This window comes from Crassostrea angulata, chromosome 1, assembly GCF_025612915.1.
Source record: "Crassostrea angulata isolate pt1a10 chromosome 1, ASM2561291v2, whole genome shotgun sequence".
NCBI lineage: Eukaryota > Metazoa > Mollusca > Bivalvia > Ostreida > Ostreidae > Magallana > Magallana angulata.
In genome coordinates this window covers 7,409,575-7,431,534 of record NC_069111.1, presented here as the reverse complement: position 1 = coordinate 7,431,534, position 21,960 = coordinate 7,409,575, and the positions used below count along the sequence as shown (strand labels likewise).

The following is a 21,960-nucleotide window of genomic DNA, read 5'->3' as shown; positions in this document are numbered from 1 at the left end:
ATGATATTTTTTACCCTTAAAAGTATGGCAATTCTTTTGAAAAAGAGATAGAAGGGCATATAAAAATGAGTTGCCATCTGATATTTCAGGGACTGACTCAAAACTAGAAATCAAGTTATATACTAAAACCTAGGTAATCAAAGTTACAGAGCTCACCAAGACTTCATTTTGGCAAGCTAAAAATGTATATTTTACATTGCAGCAATGATTTCCCATAGATGGGAGGCTTGTATTGATAGTTCATTCAGTAAATGAGATTTCTATTGATTGTCTACATGAAATGAACATTTCAAAACCTAGTTAGTAGATAATACCTAAAAATGGTTGAGCTGTTATCAACATCCTGAAGGAGAATTTTGTTTATACTGAAAAACATTATTTTCCATGAAAATATAAATTTTTAAATTCAACTTTATAACTGTTGTGTGCACTTTGCCCAAAACTGCAAGTCCGCACAAGGTGTGGAAACTTGTTGGATGAAATTCAGAATACATATTACAACACTGAGGGAGTTTTATCATATGTTTAATATTGAACAATAGAATAACAGTTATTACATTGAAGATAGTTTAAAATAATAATAAAATTCAAAAAATTCCATCCTTATGATTAGTGCAACACAGGCATAGCAACTGTCACAGAGTACAAATATAGCACAGTACTTGTACATAGTACAAATTATTTTTACTATAGGTTTACTTGAGGGATGCCTGGTATGTACAATCAAACAGGCTTTACAAACAATATTTTCCGTTCAACACTTCTGGTAAAAATAAAGTTATAAAAAAAGGTTAAAACTAGATCAATCATATTTAGTCATTTTAAAAATAAAGCATTTTGTGTCTTGAAAATATATGTTTAATATAAAAAAGTTCTATATTCATGAAAATTAACATTTGTTATCATAAAAGAAGAAAACTATATATCAATATTGATACACGTATACCCCATGAATGTCTAAATGATTGTAGAGTACGGTAATAAATGGAACTGGAATTATATTTTGTGTCTTGATAAAAAAAAAGTTTCATACATAAAATCAAAACCTTCCATTTGAATACATGTCCATTGAATCATTCCATAAGTTGTCTACCGGTATTTCAAATGTTATTGTATTCCTCATTAACACATTTCTAAAACTGCATAAAAAGATGAAAAATATACTGTATTCTTCTTTATAAATCTTAAAAACATGTAATCACAATTATACAACATACTGGCATCATACAGGTTTAAAATAAATGCCTGTACATAAATACGTTTGAATTTTTTACCTGAATTACTGTGTTTTCATTAACATTTCACAGCATCAAATTTTATGATATAGTAAAATAATTTTACTAATAATAGTATCTGTGAATTTAACTAAAAATCACAGTTTTGAAAGTTGGACAATGATAATTTCAATAACATTTGATATCAAGTTTTTTTTCTTGATAAATGTTTTTTGTGGAATGGTCTGACAACGAAATCCCAAAAAAGAGTGTTTAATGAATACTGAAGAAACCACGGTAACATGCGACACCTGACAGGTGAGAGGGAACACCTGGATTCCGAGTACCTTGCATCTTACCATCATGTTTGTTCATGATCTATGATTTAAAAATTTTGTTCACCAACAGTAAATGCAATATTTTCCCAACCAAAAAAATTAGCAAAATAAATATAAACAAACAGAAGAAAACAAACCCAGTTAATATATGAAGCAATGTAGAATAGCTCACACAACCTTATCATCAAACAGCTGTTCATTTATACAAGTAATATTTAAAGCATTAAAACATGGATTTCACTTGGTTTCATAAAACATGCACTAATAGTTTCTACTGGTTCATTGAGTCCATGATAAGTTGCCAAACTTTTTCACCATTATCACACAGTAAGTAACTTTTCCTGATTTGTAGTATTCTGTCAATGACCCGTCAAAATATGACATTTAAAATTTTACTTGTGTGTATGTTACATACTGAAACACATTCTACATTAAACATGTTTAATAAATATATTTTTTGGGGTTTCATAAATAATCTGAAAATAATAAGAACACAACTTAAACACAATCACTTGACAGTGAAATAGCCATATACATGTATGCCATTCACCGTCCTTTTCAATATATCACACTGCAGTGTGCATTACATTGATTAATAAGCAAACTGGCAAGACAAATATGTAAACCCTGTTTCCTGGTCCCACCATTGTCCTCTCTTATTGCACCCTGTGTTTTGTTGTGTCTATCACATTGCAATCACAGACAACTGTAGAACTATACAGACAAGCATCCTATCACATCTGTGAGAGTGTATAGAATAATTATCCCTGATCGGCTATGTTCCTAAATCCCCTGCCCCTCCAGCGTGTTACACCTCCTCCAGCGCTGTTGTTTTGGGGTCTGATTTGGAACGCTCCAGCCCCTTGGTGCTTCCCTCCCTTAGGGGGCTATCCCCGTTTTTCATTTTTTTGGAGTCCGTTCTTTTTTGACCACAGCAGGTGTCAGTGTAACACACCTTGTCTGGTCCACACTCCAGGATACAGTTTGTCTTGTTCTCTTCCCCTTCCTCTAGAGGATCCTAAAGCACAAATAAAAAACCCATCAATCAAGTATAAAAGCATCAGTCTATAGCTATATGCTATTTTTGAATACAGAGGAATTTAAATAGCTCTGTCAGGGAAGAGGAATGCTGGGCTTGTGATTTTTCATTGTTTAAATGATCAGAATAGGCCACTTCAAATTTCATAATCAATAAAATAAAGTATTAAAAATGAATTTTCTGATGATTCGTCAAATGAGTTATTCACCTCCTCCCCTCTTACTGAAAGCTTTGAGACTGTGCATTTATATAACAAGATAATACACAGAATAGTGATCTATAGGTACTTAACAATATTTCATTAATGAAAAAAAAAATTGACAAAACAAAACCCAAGAGATATTACCTGTACAAACTCTGGTTGAATTGAGGTTGAGTGGATTCCTTCATTATGAAAGATCTCCTTCACTGTCTCTGATATTGTAAAATAATCATGTAGATTTTTACATGTGATGTGAGCTGATGCGATGATCCTACTGCCGGCTAGCTGCCATACATGGAACTCGTGAACAGCAAGAACACCTTCAACCTAGGAGTTAGAAGAATAGACTCAGAATTCAAAAATACATCTAACAAAAGTTCTTCCAATTGAAGTTTGAGGCAGAAAGTTTCATTATGGTAACTCTTGGACTTGAAATTAATAACCAGGATTGCAAGTCACAAAGTGTGACAAATGTGAAAAGAATTTAATTGGAGAAAAAAATAAAATTTGATTCCATACTATACTTATCTTTTCTGGTCAGTTTTAAAGTACCAGTATAATTAAATGTTTGAGAAGCCTGATAAGGGAAAGGCTTAGAAATTGTTCAACAAACATTGTCCATCAAGTCTACAGACAAATATTTTCTCTCTTTGTAACTTGAATTCTTTTTCTCACTCCTTATCAGATACAAGTTTATGTAATTTGGGCTTTACGAGTGGGTTTAAATTTTTTTTTTTTTTTTTTACAATTGTTACATGTACACATATCATCTGTTCAAAGGTGAACAGCCCCACTCACCTCTTCTATTTTTCTTTGAATGTCCTCAAGCTTTATATGAGATGGAACTGTCTGCAACAAAATGAAACCGGACTCTTTTACTGAAAGAGAAGAAAAGACATCTTAATCAAGACTTCACATAATTTCAAAAATTCATATATTAAAAAAATTGACAATTTAATTTTTTTTTCATAATATTGTGCTTAAGTTCTAATATTTGGTTTATAGAGAATATTGCGAGGTATACTCACAGAGAGGGAATGTGGTTCCTAGAATTATTATCACCATTATAATGCTGTAAAAAAATCATAGATGGTCAGAATTCTGGTTACATTTATTATTCGTCAATTTTAATATTTTGTGAAACTGTGAAACATTGTATCTTTCTTACTGATATATACATGTACCTATCCCCCACCTCAAATTTTTCTTAATTTCTAAAGTTATTAAAATACAAAATATACGGGTACAGAAACACATGGTCACAGCAAAAACTCTTATTACAAAATCATGCTTAGAACTAGAAGTCTGTATTACAAAACTATTGAATAAAATAAAATAAAATCCAAATTGCTCATTCCTAATGCTTTACTACAACCATGATTTACTGTACTGTGTAAATGATGATACTGATCGATCTATTTGTAGTCAGTGTAAGTACTGTACAAGAGTTGTCTCTGACTTGTCTACTTGTAGTCAGTGTAAGTACTGTACAAGTGTTGTCTCTGACTTGTCTATTTGTAGTCAGTGTAAGTACTGTACAAGTGTTGTCTCTGACTTGTCTATTTGTAGTCAGTATAAGTACTGTACAAGTGTTGTCTCTGACTTGTCTATTTGTAGTCAGTATAAGTACTGTACAAGTGTTGTTGCTGACTTGTCTATTTGTAGTCAGTGTAAGAACTGTACAAGTGTTGTCTCTGACTTGTCTATTTGTAGTCAGTGTAAGTACTGTACAAGAGTTGTCTCTGACTTGTCTATTTGTAGTCAGTGTAAGAACTGTACAAGTGTTGTCTCTGACTTGTCTATTTGTAGTCAGTGTAAGTACTGTACAAGTGTTGTCTCTGACTTGTCTATTTGTAGTCAGTGTAAGTACTGTACAAGTGTTGTCTCTCACTTGTCTATTTGTAGTCAGTGTAAGTACTGTACAAGAGTTGTCTCTGACTTGTCTATTTGTAGTCAGTGTAAGTACTGTACAAGAGTTGTCTCTGACTTGTCTATTTGTAGTCAGTGTAAGAACTGTACAAGTGTTGTCTCTGACTTGTCTATTTGTAGTCAGTGTAAGTACTGTACAAGTGTTGTCTCTGACTTGTCTATTTGTAGTCAGTGTAAGTACTGTACAAGTGTTGTCTCTGACTTGTCTATTTGTCGTCAGTGTAAGTACTGTACAAGTGTTGTCTCTGACTTGTCTATTTGTAGTCAGTGTAAGTACTGTACAAGTGTTGTTGCTGACTTGTCTATTTGTAGTCATCTACAGATACATGTATTGTATAAGAGTTGTTGCTGACTTGTCTATTTGTGTGTGGTAATGTATAGATACATGTATTGAATAAGAGTTGTCGCTGACTTGTCAATTTGTAGTCAGTATAGATATTGTGCAAGTGTTGTAGCTGACTTATCCATATCCATATTGTATAATAGTTTCTGTCCAAACTTTACCTCATGGCTGGGTCAACATAGAACCTCCACTCTCCCTCACACAGCCAGATGATCAGGGCACTGATGATGACGACCACAGACCCCAAGGCATCCCCCAAAACGTGCAGGAACACACCCCTCATGTTCAGCTGGGAGCTAGAAGCTGTCAAAACCAAAGAAAGATTGACTGTGAATCAAGCTGTAAAGTTACTGTAAATCAAGGAGCATATCTATTGTAAATTAATTAACGTCTCTACTGCATTTTAATTACGGTAAATAATCTAAAGTAAATCAAGTCCTGTATAATCCTCTGTAAATTACCAGGTATACATGTAACACATCTTTTGTATATCACTGGTATTTAACATATTAACTGCAAATCATATATACATTATACTCTAAATTAACATAAACATGTACACTGTACATTACCAGTAATTAACAAATACACTGTACATTACCAGTAATTAACAAATATACTGTAAGTCATATATTCCTAATGCACTGTATTTACACTATACAAAGTAAATCCTATTCTATTAAATCTATTAAAAGTATAGATAAATTAATAACTTAGATATTCATACCAGTATATAACATAATAGTAGCTACTATCACCACTGTACATAGGTAACATATCTGTAATAGTAGCTAGTATCATTTTTGTGTACATTAATTACTGTTCTTAGTACGAAAGAAATATACTAGTATACTAAATAGTATATACTCTTTTTATGTGTTAGAGAGATTATTTATCATTGATATATATAAATAAATAACTATATGTGTGTGTGTGTGTGTGTGTGTTGTTGTTGTAAACATGTTTATGTCAGTAAATTTATCAGAAAGGTTCCTTTTTCAATGCCTTGGTGATACCTTCTTATGTACCTATTTTGTGCTTTTTCTGCATGTAAAGTAAGTCTATATGTGTACCTAAAATGTACCCAATATGTATCTAAAGTATACCTACTTTTTATAAAAATGTGCCTAACATGTACTTTAAGTATACCTAAATCGTGCTGTCATCTTTAAGTAAAGATATGCCTTAAGCATGCTTTTGACTGTGCCTGAAATGAACCTATTTGGTGCCAAATATATGCCTATAATGAAATTGTACAGACGTGTCAAAAGTATACCTATAATAGTCCCTCAAGTATGCCTATGATAAGATTGTCTTGTGTACAGGCGTGCCTAAAGTATGCCTATAATAGTAACTCAAGTATGCCTATGATAAGATTGTCTTGTGTAAGACATGCCTAAAGTATGCCTATAATAGTACCTCAAGTATGCCTATGATAAGATTGTCTTGTGTAAGACATGCCTAAAGTATGCCTACAATAGTACATCAATATGTGTGTAATTGCTAGGCACATATTAGTCATGCCTACTTGTTAGACATACCTGCATCATGCTTTTTATGTGCCTTTATTTTTATATAAAAGAAATAAATTTTTTAAAAGCATGCCTATGTTGTACTTATTTTGGGAATAAGTACAAGATTGGCATGCCTAGAAAGTGCAAATTTTGAACCATGCCTAATAAATGGTTCCAAACTTGCATACTTTAGTTATGTTTTTTTTGTACCTAAATTTTTAGACAAAAAGTATGCCTATAATGTACATTTTTTGGGTATGGGGACTATATCTCTAAAAAATAAAATCAAGTCAAATCTCTACTGCAAATTACTGTACATGTCACAAATTTACTGTATATCAAATCAAATATATAAAGTAAAAGTTTCTGAGTGGCTGATGCATAAGTTGGCTGGTGCCTTCTGACAGTCTTACCTCCAATAGGGGATTTCTATTGACCAATTTAATATGTATATTCACCAAATCACTTGAAATGTTCTGTGTCAGTAAATGAACTGTTTTGTTAGATAGCTCTATTATCTGCATCACTCTATACTACATGTAGAGATCTTTAATTTTAACAGAAACTGTGGAATCATTAGTATTCATGCTGGCTAAATGCATTATTAGAAATTCCCATGGCTGCTTACGCTTCGTTTCTCTCCGTATTGTTTGTGACAGAAGAACAAAGCGTAATCAACTGTGGGTATCCAACAATGAATTATTATCGTTCCCCGCATATTTTAATTATACCATTGGCAAATTCTGTTACATAAGTTTTATTTATAACTCATGATCCATCTTAATGTTACGCCCAAACTCCAAAGAATTTGCAATCCACTACTTGAAATGATTAAAAAGTTTTCATTAATGAGTTTTGTTTGTTTTGTTCCTCTAAAGGCTTCTTAACCAAATTCACTCTGATTAATTTCTGTTGTCTTTTTTAAGCAGCAACTTTTAATAAATTATTAAATGACACTCTGCATGATTATAGAGTTAATAATGCACAATACAATCACACAACTTTATTATGTTCCCAATTTAATTGGTATTAAAAATATTTATATCCGTCTACTATGAATCTTAATTAGCATTATGATTTTAAATGAGGTATAAGTCACTCTGTGTACTGTATTAGAAATCTGTATCATGATTAACAATCTCTGAATACAAACTTGAATTACTTCATTGAACCAATGTAGTAAATGTATAGATATAAGACCGCGGAACATTAACTGGCAAGATTGGATATATACAGCGTACATCAATTTCACTTGTTGCAGTCAAAACATTTGAAATGGGCGGGAACAAATTGACACGGAGGTCTGAGAAAACATTGGATTGAAACTGTATATGTACATGTAGTTATAGGAAATGTATTTTCAATCCACCTTGGCATTTCTAACTTGCTATATACATTTTAATTAAAGCGATCGAAAAACAGTATATTTAGTATTAGCAAAGTGATTGTCCTGCGTATGATATTGGTATTTTTTCACATTTGCTGATTATGTACTTATTGATAAAATGTTTTTCAACCGCTTTTCTGATACTAACTAAAATGATTTTCGATCGCTTTACATTAGTATTCAAGTTAGAAATGCTGAGGTGGATTGAAAGACGTCCGTGTCAATTTGTTCCAGCCCATTTCAAATGTTTTGACTGTACATGTAACAAGTCAAACTGACGTAAGCTGTATATTTCCAATCTTGCCAGTTAATGTTGTCTTAAAACAGTGTGTCTGCACACTGGTAGGATTTGCAAGCATTGGAGAAGAGCACACACATACAAGTCAAATGCAGATCCAGAAAAAAAATTCCTTGATCCCCATACTCTCTGGATCTGCACATGTATGTATAGATGTTGGATAAAAACATTATTTCTATGTATTGTGCAGAAGGATTTGTACATGTTTCTAAGGACATTTTGAAAATATTTACATTATACATATAATATGAAAATACGAAATGTTCCTGGAGAATCAAATAAATTTTTATTCACACTACAAACTTATACTTACAACCAGCAAATGAAATTACATTATAAATTTCTTAGTAAGAAATTATAATGTGAAAATCTAGCACACTAAACACAAAAGCTCTAGTGAAACACTGCAATTTTGTATATCAAAGTTCCTTTATCAGCTTACAATATATGTATGTTTTAAAGGCAAACTATGGTTTTGCCCTAAAGAACCTTTTGACCCAGTGATATATATATATGTTAAAACTTCACACAATGAAGAAAGCTTGAGTGTAAAATGAAAAAAAAAATCTACTCCCAACCACTGTGTAGAGACAAAGACTGAGAGTCACATAGACTGAGAAAGATAGAGTTCAATATAAGAGACCTTTGTGTTAACCTTGGAGACACTACAGAGATCCTAGTGTTTAATCAGAAGTAATTAAATGTCTACTGGAGATATTGAGAGGAGAGTGAGTGCGGGCTCTGTGCAAGGTTAAATGAAACAAAACAAATGGCTTACTCGGCTTTTTCCTGCTCTCCTCTATCTCTTTAGAAAGAAAACAAGGGCTTTTCACATACATATCTTGAGTTGTAACAATCATCACATTTTAATTTTTTATTCTTCACTTCACAAACTTAAAATACTGAAACAATTAAGACATATATAAACTTGTGAAAACCACTTCATTTAGACATCTGATCAATTGCTTATTTCCTTTGCGACACCTACCGACTTTGGGGTTATCTAAATCCAGTTTGACTGTCCCGTTCCGGATGGCTACTTCAGTTGCTGTGTTGCTCCCTGCTGACCTGTCCATCAAGGCGTTGCTCTCTTCACCCTCGTGATGATCAACGTTTTCTGGGTCACCTCCATGACTGTGGCCGTGACCGTGACCTCCTGACCCCCCATGGCTGTGACCTAAAATACAATTCCATCTGCTTATGAAAAATGTTTGCTGTAAGACATTTCATATTACATGCTAATTGTTGGATCAAATGAAATTTTCTTGCTTCAGAAATTTAAAATTAAGTAAGACTGGTTATGTAATTTTTGTTTTTTGCATCCATTTCACATACCGGTACATTAATACAGCAAATGTGTCTATATAATAACTTATAATGGGGGCCCTTAATCTGAAAAGCAATATTCTTGACAAATAGACTAGCTTATATGAAGTACTTGTCTGGTCCATGTGAAATGATAATTAAATGTTAATCATACAAAAACTAATACAGTCTACCTTACATGAGCAGTAGATGTATACTTACGATCATATCTTAATTTAGATTGATCTGTTTGTATTATTTTAAACGTTTTAATTTCATAAACAGCATCCTGCACACAACATCTACATATATACACACACTATTTTCAGGGATTGAGGACCTAGACAGGTGACAGTAACCAGATCTATTGTCTGTTTAATTCACTTGATGGATATAGCCACCGTACACAGATTTCACACCAGTGATTTTAACATTTGACCCGCAGCAATTCATTCCTAGATTGTTGATCTCATGCTTGCTAATCACAGGCAGTAATGGTCCAATTGTACGGACTAATGATGCATCTGGTCACTTTACTGCTCCAGTCATTACACTTACATACCAGTACTGTAGCAGGACATACAGGGACTTTGTGAATAATTGCAGAGCCCGACATGTTTAACCATTAGTTATAACCTGTATATCTAAAATTATCGATTATAAACTCTCTCTCTCTTTATAAGCTATCTTCTGAACAACAACTGGAACAGGTCTTATTTGCTTTTTATCTTTAAAAAAAATGGACTACCAATAACGTCCCATTACTGTAAATCAACTTTTATTTGCGAGCAAGAAATTTTCATTACTTTTGCGAGATTCTCATGGTTGTGAATATTTCTTGCTGCGAACCAGTCCTAATTGGCACATGGATATAATAAAAACATGAGTATGGTTATGGCTTGATTGCAAAAAAAAAATTGCTGTTTATAAACAAGTTTATCTCTAGTATTTCACAAAATAAAGATGCCAGTGGCATCATCCCACAAATAAAAACTGGTTTACATTGATTCCCTATGCTAATTAATTTCTTTGTTAATTATCCTCACCATGTTCATGGAACAGGAACAGCCCAATGACATTGACCAGCAGTCCAGCACCCCCAACAATCAACAGCAGCTTGGGGTTGTTCACTTCTTCAAATTCCACCAATCGCTTCAGAGCTTCCACCAGGATAGAGAAGCAGAGCGCCACTAGAAAGACGGCATTCACCAAAGCTCCGAGTACCTCCGCCCGGATCCAGCCAAATGTATTCTTTTCTGTCTGCCATTTTGAAATCTGCCCAAAGAAAGGACTATTATAAACATTTCAATACATGTACTTAGTCTTTATCTGTAGTGGGAAAAAAAAAGTCTTTCATCAGTGCAATTCTTCTACTCACATTAAAAAACTTCATCCAATACTTTGGAATCATTTAAATTTTTGGGGGTCAAATTTCGTGGATTGTGGATCCTTATTTGTGGGAATGTAATTTCTTGGATGCGTCAGTTTTCAGTTTCAGTAAGAAAACAAACCCTTTCAAAATTTGTTTTCATTGAGGATGTAAATTTGTGGGGGAGGGCTACCCACAAATACCACGAAAATTGAGCCTCCACAAATCCTAATGACTCCACAGTATATTGCAAAACTACAGTAGAATCAAGAAGAAACAAGGTGGCAATACTTACTCTAACGGAGGCAAATCCTACGATGAGTGCCACAACATCAGATAGCATGTGGAAGGAGTCGGCCACCAGAGCAATGGAGTTGGTGATGTAGCCGACGATGATCTCCACAAGGAAGAATGAGGCAGTCATGGACAGCATGGTCAGCAGACGACACGTCTTCCCCGAGTACTTTGCCATGTTGTAATTCACTGGATGTCTCCGACGTAAAGCAATAAAGATAGGTCACACTGCTTACAACCTTCCTGAAATAATGACACACTATTAGAATAGAGTTAATATTTAGCTCAAATAATGCTACACTAGCTGTTATGAAAAAATTAAGCACCAAATACATGTATATACTGGTATATCATTTTATTGGGGTAAAAGCATGCAATAGATTGTGAAGTTATGGTTAATTCAATTATCATCCATTTCAAATGAATGCTTATACATGTACATTATGTTTCTGTACTGTATATACCGGTATACATGTATAAGGTATGTCTGTAAAAAAAAAATAATTATAATCCCCCCCCCCCCCCCATCACACATACAATTTAATACATGTATTTGAACTGAAAAGTATTATAAATCAATTTTCCCCATAAAGGCATTCCACACAATGTTATAATAGTCTTAAAACAATAAAATAAAATTAAAGTAAAATTAACATACTGGACTGGCAGCTGAAACTATTCCGTGATCAAATATCTAAATTCCCCTTGGTGATGTATTATATTTACAGTACTACAGTCTGCGTGCAACATTTGAGCGTGTGCTGATATATATACTCCCTAAATTCATCAATATAAAGAGTTGTTCCCATTTATGTGTATTTCAACCAGATGATTTGCATTTTTCCAGACCGCCAAGAAGATTAATAGCTTGAAAAACTTACAATACTGCGCATGTTTATTCATCTTCAAAATAGGTTAGAAAAATGTTTCTACAAATTAAAGTTACTAGTAGGCCGAGTTAAATAGATTGGACCAGCTTTGCACCAATCCTTCTGAAGCTTGAAACTAAATTAGTATATAGTACAATTAGTAATTGATAGGTCATCTAATCCATCTCTGTATAGTACGTGACACAAATGAAGAAAACACAATTATAGTTCAAGCAAATAACATTCAAGAAATCATTTCACTCTCCTCTTACATGCCAGTTAACAAATCAAAGTTCTTATTTTACACTTAAACTTTACTGGAAAACTTAACAAAACAAAAATCTCTATAACATGATTAACATAACAAACACTTTTTGAAGACATTAATACAAGTTTTTATTAAGGATAAGATTTAAAATGACAGCTGAATTTTGAAAGTGGCATAGTGACACTGCTTGGTTGTTTTTTTTTAAAATAAACTGACAACTGAAGGGTAGACAACATGGGCTGGACAATAAGAATGAAATCTCAGCACTTTCATAGATTTGTACGACCAAATTTGCTCTTTATACTCAACCAAAAGGAAGGCATCTTTTATAAATGCTTGTCATTCATAAATCATTGTCAAGTATTAGATGACACAGATAGAATATTTAAGTAGAAGATCAGCAATTTGTGACTGCATGCAATCATTCTTAGATCCATTGATATTTTACAGTAATTATTTTTATTTAGAAGTCTTGGAATTCAATTCAACTAAATTATTAAATATAGGTACATGCAGCCTTTACTGTGTTACACAGAACAATCCAATCATGTACCGGGTAATTACTTCTTGAAATACTGGTACATACTTTCTCCAACTTTATCAGTTAGCAGATTTTAAGAGTCAGACCTTCACCTCAATGTGACAGATAAAGTTAAAGATTTCCCATAGTGTGATATTGTTTCAAATTGTTTCTAGACCTTGTATAAGCAGCATATCTGGTATATCAGGCTACCTTTCGGAAATAAATAAAATAACAAATTGCCCTGAATCATAATGCACTGTGTACTTTATCGCCCTGATAACATTCGGCCAGGGTCACCTGGCCATGACCCTGGCCATTTTTTACATGCATGTTCTAAAAGTACATGCACCAGTACACACGTACCATATGATGGTGTGCCATAAATTGTTGTTTTAAAAGGTTATAGTGTATATCACAGCTAAATTGCCTAAGGACCCAACAAGAAAATCTACAATCTCATGGAATTAAAACCAATAAAAATAAGGATAAAACAAGAGGGAACAAAGGTAGATTTTCTCCTTCTGTCAAGATTTTCTAGAATCTACCAGTACTCTTCACTTACCAAGTTACCATACCGTATCATTATTCATCTGTACCTATAATCTGTGTGACTTGTTTAAAAAAATCTGATTCTCAGAACCTACCGGTACTGCCTCCATTGGATTAACTATTAGAAACACTATCATAAAATATCTTTTTGAAGACTGAAAAACTCGTATATTTTAAAAACAGGTGCATAAATTTTCTATTGTGTCAGTCTTATCTGATGATACACAGGGTAATACATTAACATTAGAATTTTCATTGACAATAATTGTTTAATAAAACCTTTTTTTCTGAGAAAAATTTATAGCCTTTCAAGTGCTAAAATGAAGTACCATATAGAACATTCCATTTAGACGCTGTAAAACCGGTACAGATAGGTATAAGGCAAAAAAAGTAAGATGGTCTTGTTAAGAAATCAGCATTCAGTTTAAATTCTAAATCCATGCAATCAACACATCTAGTAAAAAACACTCAGTTCAGATGATAAATACATGTAACATGTACTTATAAAGTATATAGCAATTGGTGCATGCATGAGTGCATACTAAACCCAGAACATTCAGTTCATATGCAAAATACATGTAATATGTGCACCTAAAGTAAAGAGCATTCGGTTCATACATGCTGAATATGCATGCTTGGAGTATTTAGTCCAGACTCAGACATGCACTGGTAAATAGACAAGGCATGTGTTAATGTCAAAGGTTAAGCAGTGGGGTGCAGTGTTCTCACATGTTAATTAATGAACTCAGCGGTAGAAGAGAGAGAATGACATTGAATGCAGCTGGTTCATGTCTTACATTAAAGAGGGAAAATTACCGTTGGACTTGACGGTCAGTACAATGTAGTAACATAACAGTGCATTCTGTTTTTATGTAGTAACACACATTCAGACTGCATGGAAAGTTACAATTGCACATAAAATTATTTGAACACTGAAAAGCCTTGAACCATGCATCTTTCTTATAGTCCTTATCATGCAGGTGTTAATTTTTTTGAGGCATATCAAATCTGAAGTAGCTAAATCTAAATCTGCAGCTATTGCTAATAAATTTGATGGCCAGAAAATGCACTTGGTTGGCTATCCTAAAGATATACCGGTACATATATTAAACATTTGTGTTGCTTGTGTATATATTTGTTATAAACAGGTATATACTAGAGTTTTATTTCCTAAACCTTGACCTAAAGAAAGTTACATAATGTGCTTTTTCTTGCTTGATGTTTATAACTTACAGCCAAGGATTGTTATTGAGTTAAATACATTGTCATAATACATTAAAACCCTCAACAAACAGAGTCTTAATTTTCGATATCTACAACTGCATGTATATCATTTACAAAATAAATGAATATGATCTAGAAGTTAGTGTCAAGGTCTGGACCAATCCCCCTGATAAATTCAAACTTATTAAATTCTAATGGTAAAATTACCAAGAATAGGTCTCTGAACCCATTCCCCTCTGGCAAACAAAATTATCTCTCAGACCCGGGATCTTTTACTGGAGTGGTCCACATCATCATGATCATATCATCAGAGACATAAATAAAATATTTATGTCTTTGATATCATTAAACTAACCTAATAATTAACCAAAATCAATCCCCTTACCTGGTTAAATGTAAAATTATGTTTGTTTTATGCAAATAAACCTTCTTCAAAGAGGGTGCAATATTATAAATACATGTTCATATATCTTACAAAAGAATCAATAAATCATACAACTGTTATCATTTAAAAATTGGTTGATTCTTATTAGTTTCAACATTTAAGTGCAATGAAACACATCTTATATATAGGCATTATATAAATAATGAGACAATGAAACGTGCTGTAAAAAAAAATCAGCTGTTCATACTTACTGTGATCCTAAATAATCAACGCAGTGTATCAGTCCCACAAGAATTCACATTCATAAAATTTCAAGACTTCAGTTAATTATATAAAAGACAAAAATTTGCACACATCACCTAAAAAAGTGGCGAGCCGGTCTGAAGTCATTTAATGGAAATATATTTAATATGCACGCGTCACTCCATGTTTTTAAATGGGACTGTGTGCAAACAGCCATCGATAAAAAAACTGAACTTTATCCGAGTAAGGTATTTGAGTTAGGCCTATCGTTGGATACCAAGTTCAAACCCCTAACCACCACAATGACCACAGCCTATGGCTCATTTTTTGCGAGGGATACGGCATGCATTATCTTCGTGTGCACGTTTCTCAATCCCATTATGGGCCACAATGTGAAGGTCACAGAAAGAGAATTATGTGTACAGATGTGCAGAGCTTATAAACATATATAGAAGTTGATGTAAATCGTTGCATCATACTTTCAATGTACCTTTTGTAAACTGCAGTATAATTATTATTCATTAATACACGTTCCGACTGGTCTTGTCTCCACAAACATAGCAGCTGATAACCCAAATGATCTGTTTAGTTTTTTATTTGATAAAAATAAGTTTATTCGAATATATTAAATTTTTTTTGAGTTATTAGCAATGAAAATATCTTTATATGTTTTCCACATTATTGAAGCATCGGTAATGACTTTGTTAATTGTTAATTTTCTCTAACAGTCGTGCCAAAACAGAAATTAAGGCATGATATCGTTATCTTTTTTAAAAATAAATACATTTCCCCTGTCCTTGTATTTTCTTTTGAAAATTCAATTGATATAAAAAAGATAGTTAAACATAACATTTTTAAAAAATTTTGTTTCCACAATGGGTGTATTATTGTGTCCTTTTGGGTATATTATAAAACCAGGGACACTTCCATATTAGTTCTTACATACTCCCATTCGATTGATAAATTCTCATTTTAAAAAATAGACATTAAATATAAGGGTATTTCAACTATATGATGATTCAACAAATTATATCATAAGAGATAAAAATGGATGCCACAACAATGTTGCCTTCTACGTTTATGTATACACTCCATATAAGAATCAACATTGAAAGAATTGATTAGTTTTCGTGGACAATTTGGCGGGAAATATTGGGTTAAACTATGTGAGTATTTTACTCCGTTATTTAGAGTGATTATTTGTATGCTAAGAATATTATTTGTTGTAGACTATGAATTTCAATCCTTTATTGACATCCTGGTTGTCAATTAAGCAATGTATCAATCATCATGTTAACCAGAACTGTTCTTCTTTGCAGGGATCTATATATACTGTTTTTTTTTTATAGTATATATAGACCCCTGTTCTTTGTTATTCCATTTAAGAAGTAACCAAAGTTAAACAGGTCAAGTACAATCACTAGCTTTAGTTACGTGGCTTGATTTACCTACATAGCTTTATTTACCTACCTGAAGTAGGTTTATTTAGATTGGCTGTTCGTTCGCCCTAAAACGCGTCCGCCCTTGACGCCGTTCGCTCTAGTTTTCGTTCGCCCTAGGTCCGTTCGCTCTTTACGCCGTTCGCACTGTGTCCGTTCGCCTTAATTTTTATATAGGATTAATTAATTTATATATTTTTGTGTATTCTGGTCAATTTAAACATTTTGAAAGATACATATATAAAACAATATCGCCCTTTCTACTTCTACATAATAATCACCATGGTTGACAGTAGTTTAATACAGTTACATGTTCCATTTCCGTATATATATATATATATATATATATATATATATATATATATATATATATATATATATATATATATATATATATATATATATATATATATATATATAATATTTAGAGATCAAAGGATTGTATTATGTAAATTCTTTAAAGATAGAATAGGTGATAATCATCTGCTAAGCTTCTGAATGAGCCAATTAAAGTCTCAATTAAATTCTTTAATTGTTTAAAAAACACCAAGCAAATCATTATAAAAACAATAAGACGGTTATCGACAATTTACGGCAATAAAATCTTACAACTATACCAATTACGTCTTTTGATGAAGGAAAAACATATTGTTTACGAATAATTAATAAAAGTTAACAAGTTAAAAGTAAATGAAATAACTTATAGTATGTTTTATTTATAAACAAGAAGCGAACGAGGTTTAAGGCGAACGATTATTTGGGCGAACGATAATTAGAGCGAAGGGTCCTAGAGCGAATGGACTAAGGCGAACATGTGGATAGGGCGAACGCACCCGATGTCGTTTATTTAGCTACTCAACCATACTTTTGTCAGAAATGGGCACTTGTACTAAAAGTCGCACTAAGGTGCAGCAGTAATTTTTTTTACTTTGAATTGATCCAAAAACAATTCATAAAAAAATCACTCTTAAAACTATTGCTCTTTTTGCCCAAATGCAGTCAAAGTTTTAAAAGTTTTGGGGCTATGTTTTAGTTTTACTGTTTTTGTGTTTCCAAACAGCTATTTTCTAAACGGAACAACAAAGAAGAACAGTTCTGGTTAACATGATGATTGATTGATAATTCAGCACAATATGAAGTAATCACACTTATCCATGCGTCATCGCACACAAGGTATCATTCAGTTAATCAAACAATAGAAATGCATGTTTTCCTTCAAACTGTTTAAGGTCAGACGACACGTTCCTCAATTTTATATAACTTTTTCCAGGAATTTGTTGATGGTTTACTACTATTTTGACAAGTTTTCTTGCAAAAAATTAGGGTACCTTACCAGGCATTTCTGCAAAATACTACAGTATGCAATTTCCTGTATAATCTTCTTGAAAATACACTTGAATTGCTGATATAAAAATAAATACATACTAGACTTTGCATATCAGACATTTACGAAATAGATACATCTACACACAATTATTGACATTTACATAACAAAGCTATAAGCCTACAATAATGCTATTAATTTCACTACACTTTCCTTAGTTTGAATAATTTACCCGTGTCCCGTAATGTAGCAGAAAATTTCAGAATTAATTTAGAGAAAATTAATGAAATTGCCTTGAAAATAACAGTCAAATTCATCATAATAAACCTTTTTGAGACTGTAAGTATGTGTACCTTTCATTTAAAAATTTTAATCCATATAATGGAAGAATTCAACACTTTTTTCACCAACGTACACATATTTTCTTTCCTACAGAGACAATATACGGAACACATTCTATTGTAAAACAGTGTTTGTAGGACATTTTTCATTTTTACGATAAAACATATTCTATCTTCACTCTCCTAAGAAATATAATGTAAATTTTTGCATGTAATCAAATATTATTTGTCATCACGAAGACAAAAGTAAGTACATGTTCTTAGTTGAAATGTATATTTGGTATTTTATACTTTCTCTCATGAGAAATCATTAGGGTATATGAACAGAATATAAAGCAAATTTCCTATGAAAATTTACCCGTTTTTATATTATCTTTTCTGAGTTTATTCATGCAAATATGATATTGTGGAAACATAAACTAAAGATCCGGCCATTCTCGTTAGCATGAATGTATTGTGCAAGAGCAAGATTGTAAAATATGAAAAATCCAGAAGATTTCCGGGATTGTTTTATGAATTTTCGTTGAGTATTAATTAACGAAGCTTAAATGAGAAAAAATAAAAACAAATTGGTAATCTTCAAGTATCAATGATGTTTAGAATATATAAAACAAAAGACTGTATTCTTCCGATTTATCGGTATTAAAGACCAAAAATTCGAGTTTATTATTTTAATATAGTAGTATAGATACAGCACAGCATATTGGAACTCTATCTCGGCCGGGGGGGGGGCTTTGAACTCACGACCACTAGAACCTATGCGCTTCTGGCAATAAGCAGCCACGGTTCTAACCACTCGGCCATTTAGACACATAACCACATTCGATTAAATTTTAATCATTTTTAAAATAATTATAAAATTAATTTTTTTCATTGGAACTCTTTATTACTAGGAGATTCTCGAGGAACGTGTCATCTGACCTTAAATGCAGCGATGTTTTAACTATTTTTGCTCTGGGTTGCTTTTATAAAACTACACAGTACAAATATAGATTGACAGTTCCTTGAGACTTTTTGTCTGTTTTACATAAAATGCAAAATAATAAATTGCATAAAGGTAGCTAAATAAACCTACTTCAGGTAGGTAAATAAAGCTATGTAGGTAAATCAAACTACATAGGTAAATCTAGGGATTGTACTGGACCTGGTAACTAGCTGTTTGGCAACACATAAACAGTTATACATAGCCCCGAAACTTTTAGAACTTTTGACTGCATTTGCGTAAAAAGAGCAACAATTTTAAGAGTGATTTTTTTGTGAATTATTTTCAGATTAGTTTAAAGTTGAAAATTATTGCTGCACCTGAGTATGACTTTTAGTACAAATGCCCATTTAAGACAAAAGTATGATTGAGTAGCTAAATAAACCTACTTCAGGTAGGTAAATAAAGCTATGTAGGGTAAATCAAGCTAGGTAACTAAAGCTAGTGATTGTAATGGACCTGTTTAACTACCAAATGGGACATTTTTTGTTCATGGACAGTTTCATTTATCTCAGATTACATTTTTCTGAAGTAAAAGTTCATCAACTTTATCACAGGGGCAAGTACTCTTGACATGTTTACTTACTGATTATCTACATTCAGTGCCTGTATTTCCCCTTATGTTTGCTATAGAAATCTAACACTAAATGTTCTATAACACAAGACAAACCTGATCACGGCATATTAGCATGCACATACTTATTTTGGGATATTGTTGGTCCCATAACACACCAAGCGGTGCAGACAAATCCTCATACCATGCTAACATGCAGTATTCAATTTGTCTGCAGGGAATGATGTGTTACAGCCTATGTGTATTGTAAAGTATTGTGTATAATACACACTCGTAACAATGTGTTTTTATCTTAAAAAAAAGATTGATTTTATTCAAAACATGACATGGCATCATTCCTCGGACTCTCTACTTTTCATTTTTATCATCTGGGAAAGTGTATTATTTGTCACTAATGAATTACATATGACATATGTACATGTTGTTTTAAATTAGATACTTTGTTACAAAAATTATGAACACTGGCTGAGATGAACACTGTAGTACATATACAAACAATAAACATGTTTGATCAGGTGTGATTTCTGGGTACATACATATTGCTATTATTGAAGTCATATAATTGGAAAACTCCCGGTAAATATTGATTTATTCAATAATCAAAAGGAGATAACTTATACTGTAAAACAGTAAAAGAAATGACAGTATTTGAATTGAAGTATTTGATAATCATTATTACATTAAAACAATACACAAGGTACTGTGGTTTCATCAATATTCGTTGAATACCAATTTTCGTGGATTTCGTTAACCCTTTGTGTGCGGCGACCCAACATATTGGGTATGGAATAGCCGACGTTACCGTGCGGCAACCCAACATGTTGGGTTTGAGAAAGAAATCAGCACTTAGTTACTTTAGCCTAAAATAAAATTAAAACGGTCGAGTGTTTTTCTTGTGAATCAATAAATTTAAAGACAATAAATGATTTCTGTTTAAAAAATGAAAAATATAAGCCTATTTTTAAAAGAATATAGCTTAAAAGACGAATTTAAATTCGTCATCTAATTTTGGAAATAGGGAAATTCCGCGCCATTACTAATCTCTAAAACAATCGGTCAATCTAAAACTCTAACAAAGAAAACAAAATCAATAACATATATAATCAAGAGAAAAACTATAATTTTGATAAAAAAGTAAAAGATTACTTAGGTTAATGTATAAAAAAGTAAGAAGAAGAGGAAATTTGGAGACTTTCTTAACATTGACCTTAACCTTGCGTATTTCTTCCGGTTAAAACGAAAGTTGCAGGTTGTTTTTGTTCATTCGTGATATTTTCGCTAAAAAATGATTACACCAATGTGATTAATTGTTTTTCGGACTGTGTGTACATTTGATTGTTTCATCCTTGCTGTAAGTACGACATATGCCTTCATGATAATTATATAAACACGTTCGAAAACGCGCGAGATATCTCCAAACAGAAAACGCGAGTTATTTACATCTTATCAGTGTTTTAAAATAAAAGTTTAACCACAATTCTTTCATCTTTTGTCCTTATTATTTATAATCTTTTAAGTGAAACGTTATTATTCATGAAACTATTATTTAAACCTAGTATGAACACAGCAAAAATTATGGAAAATGTAGCTATAATGAATGTTGCTATGCATACGTCAAAAGTATGTCAATGTTTTTCCTTTTCATTATATATTTCATTGAAAACCAACATTTTTCAAAGAATCATTAAAAAGTAACCCCTTGACCGATTTTGAAAAGACCTGGATTGATAAATTCACAATTTCTATAGCTTTTTTGCATCATATTTAAATATTTTTTCCAATCTTTTGTTTCTGAGATTTGGAGTTACATGTAATAATCCAAAGGCTTGCATATTGCAAAAGATATATAGTAGAGCTCTTAAAAAATATCTTTGTGTTGTGTTTGAAATATCAAATTTTACAAATGAGTCATCAAAAAAATATTACAATGAATGTCAAAATTTGCGAATTCAATCTACTTTAATCAATATAAATTTCTTCAAAATCTGTCAAAAAATAACAACAGAA

At 32.2% G+C, this 21,960-nt stretch overlaps 1 protein-coding gene across 4 annotated transcripts; it reads right to left on the bottom strand.

The window, feature by feature from the left end:
* Positions 1 to 509: 509 nt before the first annotated feature.
* On the bottom strand, positions 510 to 15,571 carry LOC128182482 (zinc transporter 1-like). Of its 4 annotated transcripts, none has more exons than XM_052851120.1 (10): positions 15,302 to 15,571; positions 11,234 to 11,475; positions 10,616 to 10,844; positions 9,253 to 9,441; positions 9,043 to 9,069; positions 5,227 to 5,368; positions 3,822 to 3,865; positions 3,592 to 3,671; positions 2,938 to 3,120; positions 510 to 2,570 (listed from the first exon to the last, which is right to left on the bottom strand). In XM_052851120.1, exons 2-10 carry the CDS (start codon positions 11,408 to 11,410, stop codon positions 2,361 to 2,363), a joined length of 1,281 nt encoding a protein of 426 aa, XP_052707080.1. In that variant the 5' UTR covers positions 11,411 to 11,475; positions 15,302 to 15,571; the 3' UTR covers positions 510 to 2,360. The 4 variants fall into 4 exon arrangements, with proteins under 4 accessions (XP_052707080.1, XP_052707087.1, XP_052707095.1 ...); XM_052851127.1 differs by having other exon boundaries at positions 15,410 to 15,570; XM_052851135.1 differs by lacking the exon at positions 15,302 to 15,571 and adding an exon at positions 11,891 to 12,725.
* Positions 15,572 to 21,960: the final 6,389 nt, after the last annotated feature.

Coding starts and splice junctions, on each gene's coding strand:
- LOC128182482 (XM_052851120.1), bottom strand. CDS start 11,410: ATGGCAAAGTACTCGGGGAAGACGTGTCGTCTGCTGACCATGCTGTCC. Junction 9,070..9,252: donor TTTAGATAACCCCAAAGTCG/GTAGGTGTCGCA, acceptor TTCTTTCTAAAG/AGATAGAGGAGAGCAGGAAA. Junction 2,571..2,937: donor TTCAACCAGAGTTTGTACAG/GTAATATCTCTT, acceptor TTTGTGCTTTAG/GATCCTCTAGAGGAAGGGGA.